This window comes from Porcisia hertigi, chromosome 34, assembly GCF_017918235.1.
Source record: "Porcisia hertigi strain C119 chromosome 34, whole genome shotgun sequence".
Classification (NCBI taxonomy): domain Eukaryota; phylum Euglenozoa; class Kinetoplastea; order Trypanosomatida; family Trypanosomatidae; genus Porcisia; species Porcisia hertigi.
Window position 1 is genome coordinate 481120 of NC_090593.1, and position 19693 is coordinate 500812.

At 59.9% G+C, this 19693-nt stretch overlaps 3 protein-coding genes across 3 annotated transcripts; all 3 read right to left on the reverse strand.

Moving 5' to 3' along the window:
- Positions 1 to 4323: 4323 nt before the first annotated feature.
- On the reverse strand, positions 4324 to 4773 carry JKF63_01704 (uncharacterized protein; the record flags this gene model as incomplete). The annotated part of the gene is made up of 1 exon (XM_067897750.1): positions 4324 to 4773. The coding sequence occupies one exon, from the start codon at positions 4771 to 4773 to the stop codon at positions 4324 to 4326; it is 450 nt and encodes a 149-aa protein (XP_067753907.1).
- Positions 4774 to 13052: 8279 nt separating this feature from the next.
- Positions 13053 to 13214, reverse strand: JKF63_01705 (uncharacterized protein; the record flags this gene model as incomplete). Its single annotated transcript, XM_067897751.1, has 1 exon — positions 13053 to 13214. One exon carries the CDS (start codon positions 13212 to 13214, stop codon positions 13053 to 13055), a length of 162 nt encoding a protein of 53 aa, XP_067753908.1.
- A 285-nt stretch (positions 13215 to 13499) lies between these two features.
- Positions 13500 to 15266, reverse strand: JKF63_01706 (uncharacterized protein; the record flags this gene model as incomplete). Its single annotated transcript, XM_067897752.1, has 2 exons — positions 13500 to 14854; positions 14885 to 15266. 2 exons carry the CDS (start codon positions 15264 to 15266, stop codon positions 13500 to 13502), a joined length of 1737 nt encoding a protein of 578 aa, XP_067753909.1.
- Between the last annotated feature and the right edge of the window lie 4427 nt (positions 15267 to 19693).

A 19693-nucleotide genomic window follows, 5' to 3' on the forward strand; every position in this document is an offset into this window, starting at 1 on the left:
CACTCGGCAGAGTTGCACCTGCTCTTCCAGTCCAAGACAGCGTCAGGCAGGGCGGGTCACTGAGCAGATCCGTGTTCTGCACGCGGAACTGGTCGACTGCGGTGCCCACCACAAGGATGCAGAGGAAGGCGAAGACCTGCAAAGTGCTCTAGAGGACAATGCCTACGCGGCAGGGACGGCAGCACATTTTCGATGGCACACACACACGGGGGTGAGGAGGTTATATGTGAGTGTAAGTGTGTGTGTGTGCCAGGGATCGATATGGGGAGGGGGGAAGGGGGGGGGGGGGGCTGAAGGGAGGAGCCGGGAAATGAGAGGATCAACGTAGAGTGAGACAGCGGGAGCGAGGGGGAGGGCAGGGGGAGCTGGCCAACAGGCTGCGTGTCCCCTCTCCTTCCTCTCCTCCTCCTTCCTCCTCCCTTCAGCCACACTCCACAACACCATCCTCTTCTACAGAAGGTGGGCGTCGATGGATCCAATAAGAAAGCAAGGGAAGGGATGTCGTCCCTCATAATAATAGTGAAGCGGAAATCACGTTTTGGAGAGGAGTAAACGAAATTAGGAGGAGGGGGAGGGGAATAAATGCGAAGATCGTGCCGTGAAATGAAGCGGTCCGACCCTGCGATGTGCGACGTATGCGCACTCCTCGCACGGGTGACGTCCCCCGTGCCATGCGAACGGAAGAAAATAAAAAAAGGGGGAAGAGAGGGAGCATCGATCGACTCTCCTCATGCATGTCCGTGTGCGCGCTCATCGCGAAGCCCTGGCACCGCCCTATCCCCCGCACCCTCTTGGAAACCGCTGCTTATACGCTTGCTCACTCACTGCCCAGCGCGACCAGCTCACCTACTCCCCCGTTCTCCTCTCGCTCCCTACCCCCTTGTAGGCAGTCGAGAGAGCTGTGGTGTGTGCATGCCAAGTGTCGGGAGCACGCACCACCGCCAACACGGCGTGCGAGAGGGGGGCGGACACCTGTGACCGATGCAGGGTGGGGCCCTACTCCTCTCGTCTTCGTCCCGGGCGCCCCGGTGGCCTGCGTTCCTACTCGTCACTGGCTTCCCATCGCCGTGCCGGGCTCTCCTCCCTTGCCACGCCCCCATCTCATTCACCGTTGATTTGCCGGCCTGCCACCCTGGAGTGCGGATGGAAGGGGGATTTGAGGTGGAGGGGAGTTGGGGAAGGGGGGGGGGGACAGGGAAGCCGCTGCTGGCGTCACGGTGTGCTCCTGACACTTCAAAGGCGCACGTGCCTGTACTATTGGAGGGGGGGACGCGAGAACATGAAGAGAGAACAAAGGGGGACACACACACACGCACTGCGAGGGAAAGCGGACGGAACAGCCAGAGAGACGGGCGATGAGCAGAATACTCGACATTCTCTGCCAGGTGCGATTTTACATCCCCTCGAAAAAAAAAGAGGCGGTCATCGCATGAGCCCAACAACAGCAACACGGGAAAAGGGAGAAACAAAACAAAACACACAAACGGACAGTCACTAATAACGTAGCAGGGGAGAGAAAAGGAGTGTTATTAAAAGAGGAAGAGAGAGCGAGGGTGGCCCTCGAGATGTGCAGGAGATCCGCAGCGCACGCTGGCACGAGAGGGCAGTGATGGGGTAGGAGAGGGGCCGGAAAGAGGCGCATGACAGCATCCGCAGCTCTCCAGCCCTCTCCACTCCCTGCTGGCATGAGACCCGCGCCGCCACCCGGCTCGCCCCCCCGACTTCCCGTGGTATTCTTCACACACTCTCTCTACCTCGACCTGGTCTATTATTACGGGCCTGCACCCTCTCCCCCCTCACCTAACTACGCCACTCCCTGGCCTAGCACGGGAGCATCAAGACCACAATGTTGATGATATCCAGGCACCAGGCCACCACGAAGAGAGCGAAACCGGCACCGAGATCGAAGGCTCCAATTAACCTCGGGCATTGATCCGTGTTCCGGTGAAAGGCCTCAGCGACGACCGCCCAGGTGATGCACGCAGTGACAATGCCAATTATGTTGAGCACCAGGCAGGCCCAACGCAGGCCAGAGCAGCAGAACACCCGGATGACGCCACAGACTGCCGCCGCGCCGTACACGAAGATGGATATGATTGCAAATGCCTCAGCCGCACGGAAGCGGTCACGACGGCGTGGGCAGGCCTTCCACAGTTCATCACTCTTTTTGGTGTACACACGAGAACGGCAATCATTCTTGAGACCCCATAGTGTAAAGCAAATATCGATCTTAACTCGGTTCGTTCTTAGCTGGAACATCGCCAGTGGTGTGCCAATCAGCACAAACATAAATGCGATGGCCTGCAGGATGGCATAGAGGACAGGGCTGATTCCCCACTTCATTGTTTCACTCAACGTGACCGTAGAGAGCCTGAGATGGGTGAGGTGGAGGTGATCCGAGGGGAGAGAGAAATGGGGAGGAGGGGGAGACGCAGGGGACGTCGGGAGAGCGGAAGAGTGTCGATGCTTGGTGAGGGGATATGTTTCTTGCCATGTGCATACGCATTGACGTGGTTGTGCATGTGTGCGTGTTCGTTTTATGTTTTGAGGCGTGGGGAATGGGGAATGGGGGGGGGGGGGGGGGGGCATCACAGGTGTCAGCAGGCGTAGAGAGAGGGAATGGACAGAGAGGTGGAGAGAGAGACGTGTGGTTGCGAGAGGTGCACAACAAGAGGGGGTACAGCATTGACGGACACACACGCGTGAGAGGCAAACGAGCAGAGCAAGCCGGCGGATGAGGGGAAATGGGGAAGGGCATCGCCGCGGCAGCGAGGAGACAAGCACAAGGCACGGGAACCAGGCAAACGGTGCAGGGCGTATCGGCGGGCCCTGTCCGTTGCTCTTTCCCCCCATTGACGTTGTCGTGGGGAGCACTTCTGTGACGCCTTATGGAGAGGCGTGGCCCGGGCCGAGCTGAGGCGGGCGCGGCGGGAGCAGTGGAGGGACACCGCCGCGGGTGCCCCTAGAGCGACAATACCGCCCACCTCACACAACAGCACCAGCAACCTTAACCCGTCCATCCCATCGCCCACATGCCGGCTGCACACCGCTCATCGACCACAGACAAGAACAGGATAATCCATATTGACGACAGCGGCGGGAGATGAGACAAAGAAGTACACACACATAAACACACCTGCAGTTGCCTGCCCCAGTGCTCACTCCACCCTCGCTGTGTGGACCCGCCTCATAGAAAGCAAGAGGCGGCGGTGTGCAGCACTTGGCTCTTGAAGAGCCAAACATCCTGCACAGGGTGGTACAAGATAACATCGCGCAGGGATGGGTGGTTGAGACTGCTGTCGTCGAGGCCCCCGTGCTGGCCCTTATCGTATGGCAGTTGCGCCAAGCGCTTTACAGCCGTCTTGAGCCGAGCGTCATCGCCCCACGCCGCCTGCAGCTGACGCATGGCCTTGAGAAGTTGCTGGGTCGCGTACTCCGCCGGCGATACGCGACGCTGATGGGCAGCGGCAAGCAGTTCGTCCAGGTCGTTGCTGTTCGTACCCACAATGTCCAGAAACACCTCCATATCGAGAGCGTCGACGCGATGCCGAACGTACTCGTACGCCTGCGAACGGCTGAAGTGGGGGACCGTGTTGAAGTCCAACCGGGGCAGAGACGTACTGGTCATGGTCAGTGACTCGAGTGGCAGCTCCACCACAATTTGGCACATGCGGCGATCACACGCCAGCGTCATCGCCTCGTTGTACACGTGCGACAGGCTGCTGCCCGCGCGGGAAGCTTTAGCACAACCACGGGCGCATTGCCGTTCATCCCAGGCTTGACCTTGTAACATGCCTCCGAGATGAAGTCGAGTGGATCGCCACAGGCCTCGACGTGCGGCACACCAAGCGCCTTGATCACGCTACGCGGTGGATCCTCCGTGTTGCACACATCCACAAAAACGCCGAGCATGTCCTCCTCGCGGATCGCAGCGCGGCACAGCGCGCTCTTGCCACACCCAAGGCACCCAGTGAGGACCACAATACGAGGGTGCGCTGTGTCCAGTCGGCGAATCGCCTGCCGAATCCAACGCTCCCCAGAAACCCGGCTAATGTGCTCCGAGACGGAGAACTCGCCGAGGCGCTCTCACACCCGTCGCGGCTGGCGTTCCCGGTGGCACCTTCTTGCAAAGCGTCTTCACAGCAAAGCGCATCTGGTAGGAGCGCTGGTGCGTCACGTAATTCTTGTAGTTCCACACCCAAACAGCGAGACGGCAGCGCAAAAGGCGACGCTAGCGGAGAGGATGCCAGCGTACTTGAAGGACATGTACCGCCGATCCCGCTCCTTCACGCGCTCTGGGACAGGTGCGTCATGCGGTCGATGTCAGCGGCTTCCAGCAGGTAGAGACGCTCTGCGCGCCCAGCCGCTGTGGTACAAAATGTACGCGGTGCCCTCAACCATGTCGCCCTCCGAGAGCCCCGCGGTGCACAGCCACTCCACAACCCGCACGTACTGAGGGTGGCTCAGGAACTTGCACACGCCCCCCGCCACCGCCATCTTCTCCGGCCGGACAGCCAGGTCCACGTTGCCGGTGACCAGAAGGACGCCCAATGTGCCGTCCGGATTCACCCACACAACGACGCCGCCCATCAAGAGGCCGCTGCTCCGCGCACCACCCACGCCCTCATCGCCCGGCTGCGACGGCGCGGCCACGCCATCGCGCTCGTAGGCCGCGTAGATACGTGGCCTTAGCGACACAGCAGAGGGTGGTGGGCTGTCCTTGAAGTCGACTGCAAACACAAGAGAGCCAAGCTGCGCGGCCGACACGGCCATGGGCCACGGGCAGCCGGCACTGCGAGGGCGGGACGCCTCGCTCAGCAGGCGCGTACGCAGCGACACGTAGTCCCTCCAGCCCCGGCTGAGCAAGGGTAGACCGCTTCACGACCAACGAAGCCACCTTGCGCGACACACCGTCCGATGAGGTGGCAGCAGCGGCGCTTCGTACGGAGGAGGCCGCCGCCGCCAATGACCACCGACGCGCTGGCTGGCCCAGCATGGCGACGTGGCATTCGGGCTGCAATACTGACGCCTGAAGCACAAACGCCTGCCCTCGCCACACACGCAGTTCCGGACCTTCCAGGTACAGAAAGACGAGGAGACGGTGGCGCTCAAGCGTGGGGGGCCGGCGTGACGGTGAGAGGGAGAAACAAAGAGAGCGCTGCACTACCTCCTCGGACCTACAACTCTGCTGCAGGGAGGGGGGGGGTGAGGCCACGACGACGGCCAGGTGCACGCACACGCACGCAGCACAAGCCGAGAGCGACAAGAGAGTCTAAAATGGGTGTCTTCTCACCGCCGCTTCCGGCGTAAAACCTTCTTTCGCACCGCCCCCACCCCCACCCCGTGTTGTGTCGGTAGCACAGCGCTGCGCCGCCACCACCACCACCACCCGCCCTCACTCCCATACAACAACAGACGAAAAGAGAAAGACAGGGGAAGTGGGGCACCCCATTTCGCAGCGTCGCGTGAGAGAGCAGCGAGAGAGTCGGAAAGACATCGACAACGCCGCAGCGGATTGGGTGTGGAGGCACCGCGCACAGAGAAAAACAGAGCCAAGCACTGAGCGGGGAAACGCACAAAAACGGCGACGGTGGGTCGGGCGCGCGCGGCTGAGGAGGGAGGGGGAGATGCTGAGCGAGGCAGCAGTGACACACAGGACAGCTCTTGGACGACAGAGAGGCCATCGACAGCCTGCGCCGGGGACGCTCCCGCCGGCCCCCCTCCCCCTCTTCAAACACACACACACACAACCGTATCTTCCCCCAGCCCCTACGCCCGACGTCCATGCAACACATCAAGTCTCACTCCCTGGCAGAACGCGACAGGTGTGCAAGGGGAAGGGGGGTGGAGGGTCACCGCGCCGTCAACGCGAGGAGGGGAGGAGGAGGGAGGGCGCCGTAGAGAGGGGCCCACACGAGAGGGGTGCACAGCAGCTGTCCTGCGCGGACATGCAGAGTGGCGTTGGAGCAGTGATGAGAACACGTCGAAGATGGCACAGCGGCGATCACAACGCTGAGAAGAGACTGCAGAAAACGTAGAAGGCCAGAACAGATGGCGCAACAAAAAAAAAGCATGATGTAAAGGGCGACCCGCGACAGAAAGAGAGCGGCGGCTCGGCCTTGGGTGGGTGGGTGGCGGTGAACGGGTGCGCCATCCAGCAACGGCAAACAAACAAGCAAAGAAACAAAAACAATACAATGGCACCAAGGGAACTGGGGGAGGGGGGAGGGCTCGGAAGGAATATGTGACAACTGATGTGCGCTACGGTGCACTACGCGCGACATCTACGAGTGCGTGAGCAGCTCGCAGAGGGCCCGGCACGAGGGAGGCAAGTGGGACAATCAATCAAAGAAAAAAGCAACAAAGGCGCACTCACGAGGTGTAATGTGGTGCTGACCAGGCGACTGAGGGGCGCGGCACTCTGGCCACACGCATCGCGAACCGGCATGCGGGCATAGAGCAGAGTAGCGGAGGGGGGGAGGAGGGAGGGGAGGGGAGGGGCGGGGAGCTGTGCGGAATCCCACGCGAACGCAAGAAAGGAGAGGCGAGATATTCACCCACTCGAATATCGCGTGTGGGATCCGCCAGGCGGGTTTGCGCAGCCGCAGCCGCTTCATTTCCTTGCTCTGCTGCGATACAGCCGTCCACGATCGCACTCAGCGGCGTGCCCTCCTCCTCCTGCCCGTCATCCCCCTCGCTGCGCCCACACACCCGCTCCGCAGCTTTCCTCTCGCCTGGTCTGCGAGCACCCCCTCCCCCATGCCCGCACCCCCACACCACACACCACCGCTCCTCAGCCAATCAGGCGAACGCGCCCTTCCACAGAGTACACAGATGAAAACAAAAGAGCAACACACACAAAAACAACACACGGAAGCGCAGGGGAGTGCCTCCCCCCTTTTTTTTTCAGCATGGCAGTATCACAAAGACGATGTTTATGAGGGAAAGGCTCTCGCCGACAGCGTACAAGACGAAGCCGGCACCCAACTTGTAATTCGTGAGCATCCCAGCGATACCCGCCGTGGTCGGATACACGATGACGGGGCCTTTCTCGCGGGGCGCGCTGCAGGGCATGTTGTACATCTGGAGCCCCTCCTCATGGTTGTTGTAGAAAGCGTCCACCATGAGCGCGGCGACAGCAAAGCCGCAGCCACTGCCGATGATGCTCAGCAGCAGGCACAGCCAGCGCCGGCAGTGGCAGCAGCAGAGCATCACAAGACCAAAAAAACACACAACGCCGCTGGTGAGGACGGCAGCAATCGCCAGCGCCTCCGCCGCGCGGAAGCGTGTCAGGCGCGCTGGGCAGCCCGCCCACCAGTTCGTTGTCAAGACATCCCACTCGGCAGAGTTGCACCTGCTCCTCCAGCCCCCCACAGCGTCAGGCAGGGCGGGTCACTGAGCTCATCCGTGTTCTGCACGCGGAACTGGTCGACTGCGGTGCCCACCACAAGGATGCAGAGGAAGGCGAAGACCTGCAAAGTGCTCTAGAGGACAATGCCTACGCGGCAGGGACGGCAGCACATTTTCGATGGCACACACACGGGGGTGAGGAGGTTATATGTGAGTGTAGGTGTGTGTGTGTGCCAGGGATCGATATGGGGAGGGGGGAAGGGGGGGGGGGGCTGAAGGGAGGAGCCGGGAAATGAGAGGATCAACGTAGAGTGAGGCAGCGGTGGTGAGGGGGAAGGGGGGGTAGAAGGCGGGGGCGTAGAGAAAGAAAAAGAGAGAAAGACTGGTGTGCAGCGGCGACGCCATGTGACACACAGGCACCAGGGGTGAGAGAAATATCCAGAGATGTGCGAGCATGCGCACCACCTCGCAAAAGGAAAACGGCCACAGCGCGTAGGGGGGTGACGAGAGAAACACGCCTGGAAGCGGGGGGACACCGGGGGAGGAGAGGGTTGGAGACAAGGGGAGATGGCAAATGCCACACCACCGCGGGTGCAAAGGCGCGGCCGACTCTCTTTTCTTCCTCTCCGCCTCGCCACCGCCCCCTCTCCTGCGCACGCGCCTTTTTCCTTGCACGCTTCTGCGGATGTGCTCGTCCCCGTTGCTGGTGATCCACTGCTTCCAGACAAAGTGCCAGCAGATGTCGTTTTGTTTTCCCCCTCCCAGACAATGCGCGTGCGAGTTACTTTTCGCCATCTGCACCTCTCTCGGTGCGGCCATCACTCTCGTGACTTTTTACAGAATTTCACCTCGTGCCTCTTCGCACGCGTGTGTGGTCACACGCATGACATCAATGAAGATAAACAAAAGCGAGTAAATTAAAGCATCTTTGCAAGGGAAGGAGAGATGGGAGAGGAAGGGGTGGGGGGTAGTGGGCGGAAGAGGCGGGGAATGGGCGGAAGGCGGCGAATCCGCGCACAACCACTCACGCTCCCCCTTCTCGATTCACAGTCGTCGTGCGCTTCGATGGCCCTACTCCCTCGTCAACCACCGTGTGCCTCAAGTCATGCTCGGGTGCTCTCTCTCTGACTGCCCCCCTCCCCCGTCCCTTTTCGGTGGTAGCGCTCTCTTGGCGGCAGCGCCAGCTCCCCCGCACATCCGCGGAGACAAGGCTGTGGTCCATTTCCCTAGCGAGTGCACGCACGCACACGTAAGGGGGGGGAGCTGGACACAAAAACACCCACGACGAGAGTCCACCTCACTCCATCAGACAAACACGCGGAGGAGGGAAAGGGGGGAAAAGGGCAGAGAAGGGGCGTCGACGAGACAGGCGGGCACGGTGAAGACGAAGAGGGAGCCAGAGAGTTGGGCAGGGGGGAAAGAGACACAGCGCACAGGAGAAGCCACCCAGGTGGTGGGAGACGGAGAATCGGGAGGGGGAGAGGGAATAAGAGGGGGGCATACAGGAGAATAATAGCAACGAAAAAACGCACAAAGCAGACAGAGCAGACAGACCAACGTTGACACGTGCAAAGAAGGAGGGAAGGGAAGGGAAGGGAAGAGAAGGGAAGGGAAGGGAGGAAAAGAGGAGGAGGTAAAGGGAAGGGAAGGGGAAAAGCGGGAGCGAGGGGGAGCTAGCCAGCAGGCTGCGTGCCCCCTCTCCTTCCCCTCTTCCTCCTTCTTCCTCCCTTCAGCCACACTCCACAACACCATCCTCTTCTACAGAAGGTGGGCGTCGATGGATCCAATAAGAAAGCAAGGGAAGGGATGTCGTCCCTCATAATAATAGTGAAGCGGAAATCACGTTTTGGAGAGGAGTAAACGAAATTAGGAGGAGGGGGAGGGGAATAAATGCGAAGATCGTGCCGTGAAATGAAGCGGTCCGACCCTGCGATGTGCGACGTATGCGCACTCCTCGCACGGGTGACGTCCCCCGTGCCATGCGAACGGAAGAAAATCAAAAAAGGGGGAAGAGAGGGAGCATCGATCGACTCTCCTCATCCATGTCCGTGTGTGCGCTCATCGCAAGCCCTGGCACCGCCCTATCCCCCGCACCCTCTTGGAAACCGCTGCTTATACGCTTGCTCACTCACTGCCCAGCGCGACCAGCTCACTTCCTCCCCCGTTCTCCTCTCGCTCCCTACCCCCTTGTAGGCAGTCGAGAGAGCTGTGGTGTGTGCATGCCAAGTGTCGGGAACACGCACCACCGCCAACACGGCGTGCGAGAGAGGGGGGCGGACACCTGTGACCGATGCAGGGTGGGGCCCTACGCCTCTCGCCCTCGTCCCGGGCGCACCAGTGCCCTGCGTTCCTACTCGTCACTGGCTTCCCGTCGCCATGCCGGACACTCCTCTCCCTTGCCCGCCCCCATCTCATTCACCGTTGATTTGCCGGCCTGCCACCCTGGCGTGCGGATGGAAGGAGGGTTTGAGGTGGAGGGGAGCTGGGGAAGGGGGGGGGGGGGGACAGGGAAGCCGCTGCTGGCGTCACGGTGTGCTCCTGACACTTCAAGGGCGCACGTGCCTGTACTATTAGAGGGGGGGACGCGAGAACATGAAGAGAGCACAAAGGGGGACACACATACACGCACTGCGAGGACAAGCGGACGGGACAGCCAGAGAGACGGGCGATGAGCAGAATACTCGATATTCTCTGCCAGGTGCGATTTTACACCCCCTCAAAATAAAAAAGAGGCGGTCATCGCATGAGCCCAACGACGGCAACACGGGAAAAGGGAGAAACAAAACAACACACAAACGGACAGCCACTCATAACGTAGCAGGGGAGAGAGAAGGAGTTTTATTAAAAGAGGAAGAGAGAGCGAGGGTGGCCCTCGAGATGTGCAGGAGAACCGCAGCGCACGCTGGCACGAGAGGGCAGTGATGGGGTAGGAGAGGGGCCGGAAAGAGGCGCATGTGAGCATCCGCAGCTCTCCAGCCCTCTCCACCCCCTGCTGGCATGAGACCCGCGCCACCACCCGGCTCGCCTCCTGACTTCCCGTGGTATCCTCCACACTCTCTCCCCCTCGACATGGTCTATTATTACGGGCCTGCACCCTCCCCCCTCACCTAACTACCTCACTCCCTGGCCTAGCACGGGAGCATCAAGACCACAATGTTGATGATATCCAGGCACCAGGCCACCACGAAGAGAGCGAAACCGGCACCAAAATTGAACGCTGGGTGCAGCTTTGAGCAACTCTCGTTGTCGTCCCGGTGGAAGGCCTCAGCGACGACCGCCCAGGTGATGCACGCAGTGACAATGCCAATTATGTTGAGCACCAGGCAGGCCCAACGCAGGCCAGAGCAGCAGAACACCCGGATGACGCCACAGACTGCCGCCGCGCCGTACACGAAGATGGATATGATTGCAAATGCCTCAGCCGCACGGAAGCGGTCACGACGGCGTGGGCAGTCCTTCCACGTTTCGTCGTTCGAGTCGTGGACTTTTATACCACGAGTAATGAGTGTTAAACCCCAAAGTGTGATGCGAACGGAGGTCTTTGTTTTAGCATTTGTGGAATTAAGCATCGCCAGTGGGGTGCCAATCAGCACAAACAGAAATGCGATGGCCTGCAGGATGGCATAGAGGACAGGGCTGATTCCCCACTTCATTGTTTCCCTCAACGTGACCGTAGAGAGCCTGAGATGGGTGAGGTGGAGGTGATCCGAGGGGAGAGAGAAATGGGGAGGAGGGGGAGACGCAGGGGACGTCGGGAGAGCGGAAGAGTGTCGATGCTTGGTGAGGGGATATGTTTCTTGCCATGTGCATACGCATTGACGTGGTTGTGCATGTGTGCGTGTTCGTTTTATGTTTTGAGGCGTGGGGAATGGGGAATGGGGGGGGGGGGGGAGAGGGGGGCATCACAGGTGTCAGCAGGCGTAGAGAGAGGGAATGGACAGAGAGGTGGAGAGAGACATGTGTGGTTGCGAGAGATGCACAACGAGAGGGAGTAACCGCATTGACGGACACACACGCGTGAGAGGCAAACGAGCAGAGCAAGCCGGCGGATGAGGGGAGATGGGGAAGGGCATCGCCGCGGCAGCGAGGAGACAAGCACAAGGCACGAGAACCAGGCAAACGGTGCAGGGCGTATCGGCGGGCCCTGCCCGTTGCGCTTTGCTCCCATTGACGTTGTCGTGGGGAGCACTTCTGTGACGCCTCATGGAGAGGCGTGGCCCGGGTCGGGCTGAGGCGGGCGCGGCGGGAGCAGTGGAGGGACACCGCCGCGTGTGCCCGAATGGCGACAATACCGCCCACCTCACACAACAGCACCAGCAACCCCAACACGTCCATCCTATCGCCCACATGCCGGCTGCACACCGCTCATCGACCACAGACAAGAACAGGAGAATCCATATTGACGACAGCGGCGAGAGACGAGACAAAGAAGCACACACACACACAAGCGATACCTGCACTGCGTATCCCATTCATTATGTCCTCCTCCTCTCCGAGAAGGAGGGAGAGAAAGGTGGGAGATAAACGACTTGAACAAGAGGCGCCAACGCCGTTGTGCAAGCGGATTGCCATACCGCGCACACGCACAGAGAGCCCAGCAGCCAGGTGGCCAAACATCACCCGAGAACTGAGCGAGGACATAACAGACCAGAAAACAATAGAGGGGGGACGCAGGGCACGCACGTCGTTGTTGTTGTTGTTGCGCGTGCGGTCTCCCTTTTCTCTCCACACGCAGACCCGACGCCTGCGCGCCTGTCAGGTTCATAAGTGCATGTCCAGCGTCCCTTGCATGCGAATGCAGTACACAGTATCAGCCCCTGGAAACCGCGGAGCGTGTTACACACAGGTGCGCGCACACACGCACGTACGTTTCGCATGCGCCTCCACTCTCCCCCTTCCCCCTTCTGCTACCCTCTCAATCCCCCTCTCTTCCCCGGAACGATGAGACCTGGCGGCCGCTCAGGGACGCGCACAGACACGCGGACATTCAAGGGGGACAGTGAGGGGGGGGGGGAGGTCATAGACATCACGCAGCGTTTCACCGCTTTGCGTGACGAGGAAAGGGAGAAGTAGAACACGCGAGGACGACGCGCTGCTCCGTTGTAGACAGGCTCGCTCCAAAGGGCGTCATGCGCGCATAACATCAGGCACACACGCACACACCAGGAATCGCACGCACGTACTCAGATACCGAAATCGAGGGGGTGACACCTTACGTCAGCCCTGATAGACAGACGAGCGTCGCTCCTCTCCGGTGCCCCCCCCCCCCCACCTACACTCCTTTGCAGTTTGAGACGCGCCGGTGTCTTCCACAACTTCGCATCACTCGTCAAGAGCGAAAAGAGAGAACATGAGGGGAGAGAGAGGAGGGAGGAGTGACGCGGAGAGGCGGCCTATCGAGAAGGTCTGCTTCGCCGGGACACGAAGGAAGTGAAGAAGACGGCGCACGTATTTTCTTGTCGTTTTCTCTTTGTCCGTCTCGTTCTCACATCTCTCTCTCTCTCTCTTACCTGGGTCGGCTAATACAATAGAGCGGTCCTTGACCTGCCACAGGTCTGGTCGCTGCTTCATGATTTGCAAGGCGCCACCCGAGACGCTGAACATGCGCAGCATGCGCCACGCCGGGGTCGTGGAGGCCTCCATTGCACACTGCAAGTGCGACAAGGCGATCAGCGATCAGTACGCACCAGCGCAGTAGACCGTCACATCGGGGAGAGAGAAGGCCTGCCGCACGGCAGAGAGTCCTGCGAGGAGCGCCAGGCTGTGTGTATCCTATCCATGTACGCGGCCGCCAGCCCTGGGGACCAATTACAGCGCCACTGCGACAGCGACGGCAATGCCGCAGCGGTGTCTCCGACTGCCATGGCGCACAATGCTGCCAGCCCGACATGAGCGCTGTGCGGATGCGAGTCGTTTTTCCACTCGTACGGCGTGCGCACGTCTAACACGACGTGCGTATCGGCCAGTTCGACTGCAGCGAGGCGCTCGTACGACATCAAGTGAGAGAGTGCGTCGCCGCGTTGTATCCAATGCAGGGTGTGGCGAAGGAGTACATCAGCGGGCACGCTGGTAGGCGGGTTGCATTGCAGCTCTCGCCACGGCAGCTTCGTCGCAATCGCCGACCCGCCCTCCCCCGAGTGCTCCACCGGTTATTCCGAGGGGCATGGCAAGTCGGCCAGAGTCAGGATATGTACACGACTCTCTGGGGACAGCGCTGAGAGACGTTGCAAGACCTCGGCGTGCTGTTCCTCTGTCGCACATGGCAGCCACAACTCTGCTTTCGACGCACCGTATGCCGCGCCCGGGAAACTCACCGGCACACTAACGGCGCCGCAGAGGTGCAGCGCGTGGTAAGCGGTGGCACTGCGCACGTCGACGAGGCTTACGTAGGACGAGAAGGAAGCGAGCTGCTGGCGAGGTGTACTCCACGAGTCACCGCGTGCGACGGCAGGGTCGAAGGTGTACCGCAGCGCTTGCTGCATATCAGCAGGAAACTCTGCCGCGCACGCTGCCCGGTGCTCAGGCTGCAGTAGCGCAAGTAGCTGGCGCAGATGTACCACGCGACTCGCGTCGAAGGACGGCGGGTGCGGCAGCGGTGGCAAACGCCTGCTGTCCTTGGCGAACGCCTCTGTCGTCGTGGCGAGCGTGTCAATAACCGTGCGGGAGTGCCTCATACGCGTGAGGTCGCCGAGATGCGCCGCCCAGTAGAGATCCGGCTGACTCGTCACGTTGCAGTACCCGCCGTGTGCGGGGAGCAGCACGACTCGCTGGAGAGCGTCGCAGTCAGCCACCACTCCCGTCGCCTCTCTCTCTTTGCTCATCGTAGCCGCGTCGGTGCGAGTCGTCTTGGCCGCTTCACCGCTTTTCCCTCTCGGCCCGCTGCCAACAGCGCGCAGCGGCGCAAAGTAAACATCGAGCACGTACCTCCTGAGCACACCGTGAGTGTGCACCAGGGCTGCATCGCGGTCGCCACCACTGCTGCTGATAAAGGCAAACGGCGGCACAGGTCCGCCTGTTGTCTCGCGGGGACAGAAAGACCACTGAAGCAGGTCCCAGCGGGGCGCCGCACCGGTGCTCCAGAGCACACCCATGCAAAGGCCCGTACGCACCTCGGAGAGGCAAATCTCAACGAGTAGACGCTCCGGCGAGAAGGCTGGCACGCGCACAGTTCTGAGTCGCAGGCGAGGGCTGAGTTGCACGTCCTCCGCTGTGCCGACAGGCGTGAGAGGAATTCCGGGGACGACACGGGCAGCCGGGAAGCGCCCGAGCAGTTTGGTCAGCCCAGACGCGCCGTCGACATAGCAGTGAGTGAAAATGATCCACCGGAGGGTCGCACCGATACAGCCCAAGTCCGCGGCATACGCGGTGAGCGGTGCTGCCCGCAAGTCAACGATGGCCGCTGCCGCGACGGTGACCGTGGAGACACTCGCAGAAGTGCAGGAGGAGTCCGCTAGCAGGAACGAGTATGTGCGGCTCTCCCCCCCCTCCCCTTCACGTAGTGTCGCAGTACAAAGGTGTTAGCCGATGCCGGCACCGCCACCGGTGGGCTGGAGGAGGGGAGGGGAGGGGGGGCAGTTGTGCCTCATGGCGATCGGCAGGAAATGGAACCCCATGAAGTCCTCCAGACGCCGCACGGCTCGATCGTGGCAGTCGGTAGTGGTGGTGGCTCCACCGAGTGCCGTCGTCGCTGGGAAATCAGTCCAGCACGACTGGGAGCCGGCACCCGAGGGCGAGCCAAGCAGCGCGGTCGACACCACACGCCAGTGGTGCAGTCGCCGCGATTCCGGGGTTGCGCGCGCACCTGCTGAGGCGGATAAAAGCGCCCGACGAGAAGGTGGATCTTGTTGGCACACACCGCACTCTTCGGAGCAGTGAGCAGCGGGCCTGCAGCAGCGGTGGCGAGCTAACGTGAGCATGCACCGCAGAAGCGGCTGGTATCGGTTGCGGTAGCGACGCAGTCACTGCGTTACATCGCGCACGATTTCATCGTCCAGGCACCCGGCGACCTTCATTAACACCGGACAAAATGGCATCGTGCGGCGGGCGGACAAAGAGAGATGGTGAGGGAGAAGAGAGAGAGGGATGAGGGAAACGGGCGAGGGGATGAAGACGAAGCGGGGCAAGCACAACACTGCACGTAGGAGTCTGGGTATGATGCGAGGGAAAAGGGGGTGGCGAAGCCACCAACAACAAAACAAGAATAATGTAGAACACAAAAGCAATATAACAACAACAACCCCAGAAAATGTCGCCACCATCGGCTCTGCTCTGATGCACTATATGATGTGTGAGTGACAACACTGTACACTCCCCACTTATCACCCACACCACTCGCGTGGTGCTACGCATAGTGCTACACGGCCACTACAGTAATGTCCATGCAGTCGCTTGGGCATGGCCTCTGCCTCAAAGCCATGCACGGCATGCGCTTTGCACACCCCCTCACAGCTGCTGGCATGAAGTACGCAGCCACGCGGTTCGACTCTCTTGCGAGGCGTGGTGGTGGTTCGGGCTTCCCCGTTTGCGAGTAATGAGAGTCGGCTGAGATGCACCAGAGTCATGCTGACACTGCGCTCGTCCTATAAGCGGTACCATTTTTTTGCAAGCTGTCACAGGTTGCTTGCACGCCCACATCATCCAGGCCCTGGCCACCGGAGATGCGATAGGCTGCTTGGCTTTTCTATGCCACACGTACTCGATTCTGTCATTACCGGAGGCAATTCAGCATTGGCGGTCTTTTTTTTGGGGGGGGGGGGAGGGGAGGGGATGAGGAGGAGGACAGGGGGCAGTGGTGAGTTGCTCAGCCTCCCCACGGTGCGGGAGGGGAACCCCTTTCCTCCCTCCCCTGAAATAAACCGCACACGGACTTCTGTGTCCTGAAGAATAAACAACACATTATTGAAGAAACATCAGGAAGAGGGGGACAAACGTCACAATAGTGTCCGTGTGTGTGTATGTGGGGGGGGGGGGTAGAGGAGAGGGTGGGGAGGCTCTTCTATCTGCTGAAGGAAAAAAGGATTTAAACAAGAAACAGAGCGTGGTGGCAAACTTGCAGGCTCGCACACACACAATCATAAAGGTCTTTGGGGGAGGGGGTCACGAGAAGATAACACAGAGGGAAAAAAGTGTGCGTTGTCGGAGGTTTACCTCTCCCTCTTCGTTTCCTGACAACACGCGCCGATACCTACACGCGCGACGCAAAGGACGGCAAACGGCTGCTTCCAGCAAAGAGTAGAGAGGGGCGAAAGAGAAGAGCCGCTCGAGGCGTGCCACGCCGCCTCTGCGCACTCCCCTGGTGTGTGGATAGGAAAGAAGCATCCGTTACGACACGAAGCAAACACAACACAAAGCATGCCAAAGAAGAAGAAGCATCACTGGCACAACCGGGCGGTAGAGGAGGAGGGGGCAGAGACAGAGCAGTGACTCGGGAATTGAGAAGAAGCATATACACACGTGCACGCCTGGAGCGCATAAAGGAAGTCCCAAGATGGGCGAGGGGTAGCGGGGGTGGGGAAGACGAAGATGGGGCGGTTTCGGTCGCTGCGTCATTCCTCGCACCGCCCCCCCCCCCCGCTTCTGCCTCCACCCTTGCCCTTGTCGGTCTTCCTTGCCCGCCAAGTCGTTTCACTGTGGTGGGTTCATCGTACCCGTACAGTTGCTGGGGGCAGCACGCAGTCGTCACAGTCTTGCCACGCACACCCACAGAAATACGGTGGCGTATTCGCCTTCGCGGACGGCCGGAGAGAAAAAACATCCGGCGCGAAGCGTATTTCGTTCAAAGGCGAAGAGGAGCACAGCGAAGAGCCCCGCCTCCCGTTTGGGATACGCATGACAAGAGAGCGCAGGCAATCCGCGTCTCCTCCATCGATGTGCAGCCGTGTCACGTGCGTCCCAGGTCGCCCGGTGTGTGTAAGTGTGCGTGTACGTGGATATCATCTCTGCGCGTCGCGTGCAAAACGCCCAGACGTACCGCGTCCATGCGTTCCCATGTTCCATTTCTGTGTTCACGTCTCTCCACCCCCTCCCTTCCCCTCCCTCCCTCTCCTCCGTCGCACGGCTAAGCGTCGTGCTCGTCGTGCCCCAGCCGACTCACATTGCAATTCGCTTAGTTAGACCTCTGGCAATGTCCAGACACACGCACAGTCGTGTGGGTGCACATGTGCAGAGACGGGGCGGGAGCCTTCGATTTCGACCTCAACACGGAATAAGGATGCTGAACGCGTTCACCACGCTGATGGCCATGGCGCACACAAGCAAAATGAAACCAGCTCCCAGCCGCATACCCTGAGGAAAACTGCCGTCAACACCGGGGAAGTCGCGCAGTCTCTGGCACACGTCCACCTGCTTAACAGTATGGCTACCCTGATTGTGCTGATAGGAGTCAAGCATTAAGCCCCAGACCAGTCCAAGCAGACACGCAGCCGCCAAGTTGAGCACAATGCATACGATCTTGGCGCAGTAGCAGCAGCACGAATCGAGGGAGCTTGCCAGCATCGACACAAGGAGTAATATGATAGCTGCAATGGAGAACACCTGTGCTACTTTGAAGTATTGCGCACGGTTGCCGCACGCCATCCAGATATCATGAGGCCTCGCTGAGTACCTGGGAATAAAGCACTGCTCTCGAATACCCCACATGGTGATGCAGTAACCGTTGCGGGCTATGTCATCGCCCCGCGGCTGGAACATCGCCAACGGGGTGCCGACAGCGACAAAGACCACCGCGGCGAACTGTAAAATGCCGAAGATGATCGCCGAAAGGCAGCCCATTTTTGTTAATATTATTTTTTCCGGGGTGAGGGATTGATATACTTTGTGTGTGTGTGTGTGTGTGTGTGAGGGGGGGGTGAGAGATACGCGCGATTAATAAGCAAGGAGGAAAGGCAACGAAAAGACGGGCTGACAAACGAATCAATAGGGGAACGGCACTACCGCATGCGGCGGGTTTGACGGGGGTATTCAACGCCGTGGAAGCCAAGTCGCGCACCGAGAAAACCGCTCAGAGGTGCGTTGATGTGCGTGTAGGCGTTCATGTTTCCGTGTCGTCGACAGGCGCTCGGAGAAGTGAGAGGAACAGAGGAGAACACGCCAAGAACACCACGAGCATCACATTTCATTGTCGAGTTGTTTCGACAGTCAGGGTGACGCGGGTTACCGGGGAAGGAGGCACGGGAGGGGGCGTAGAAGGAATGCAGAAAGAGGAGGGAACAGTGAATGGGTGTGTGCAAACCGAATCAGTGAACAGGGCGTATCAGCCCATGCGGTCGCGAACAAAGGGGCGGGGAGGCGAAGGGCACACGCCACCACGTGCGCTGCCTATCGGTACGAGCAGCTCCCTCCCTCCCTCGTATTCACCATTGCGTCGGTTAGTAGGGGAGGCGGTGTTAATGTGCTTCCATCGAGCGCTTCGACAGGGAAGTGCCGGAGGGGGGAGGAGAGGGGGATAGGGGGGGGGGGGTAGAAATGTGTCGGTTCCTCTATTTTCATTTTCATTTCCATTTCCAAGCCGCTCCGCTGAAAAATACGAATAAAAACGGGGGCACAAATAAAACACACATCAAAGACAAGAACAAATAAAACATTGGGCAGTTGCCGACTGCTGCACCCACGCGGTATTCGTCCTGCTTTGGCCCTAGACGCTCCCGGATGCTTCGCCGTTCCTTCGCAGCGCTTCCACCGATGCATCACTCGTCGGTGCTGCTTCCTGGCGCGCAGCAAGTATTTTTGATCGCTTTGAGTCCGCATAAGAAGGGGGAAGAGTGGGCGCAGAGGCGCATGAGCTTATACGCAAGAACGCAGGGTCGCATTCACCAGCTCCACATTTGTTTGCTTGTCTCGGTAAAGAGCCCCGCAAAAACACCTTTCGTTGTTCTTTTTTTCGCGTCTCCACCCTTCCATGTGAGGCGCGCCTCTTTGATGTCCTGTTCGGGATGCGGGTACACGCCAACAGGGGGAGCACACCAGAAGAGAATCACGCGATAGGAACGTAGCCACTCCCACCAACAAACACAAAAACATAAATGTAACTTCGCACAGCCCTGGCAGATCCGGCGGGGAGGGAGGGGGGACAGCGCCCACGAGATCGGTGGACTCAGGGGGAAAAGAAGAAGAAAGGGAGAGGGAAACAAAGACAATACACGCAGTGGGGCAACAATGGCGTATAAGCCAAGAAAAACGACGACCGCGAAGGGTGAAAAGGGGTGGAGGCAACAAAGACACGTAAATGACGGGAAGCACCTGCTCGCTCGCCCGCACGGGGGGGCACACGTGCGTACACACACGCTAAGCGGTGCGGTGTGACGCCATTTGCTGGAGAGAGAGAGAAACAAAAATACGAACTAAA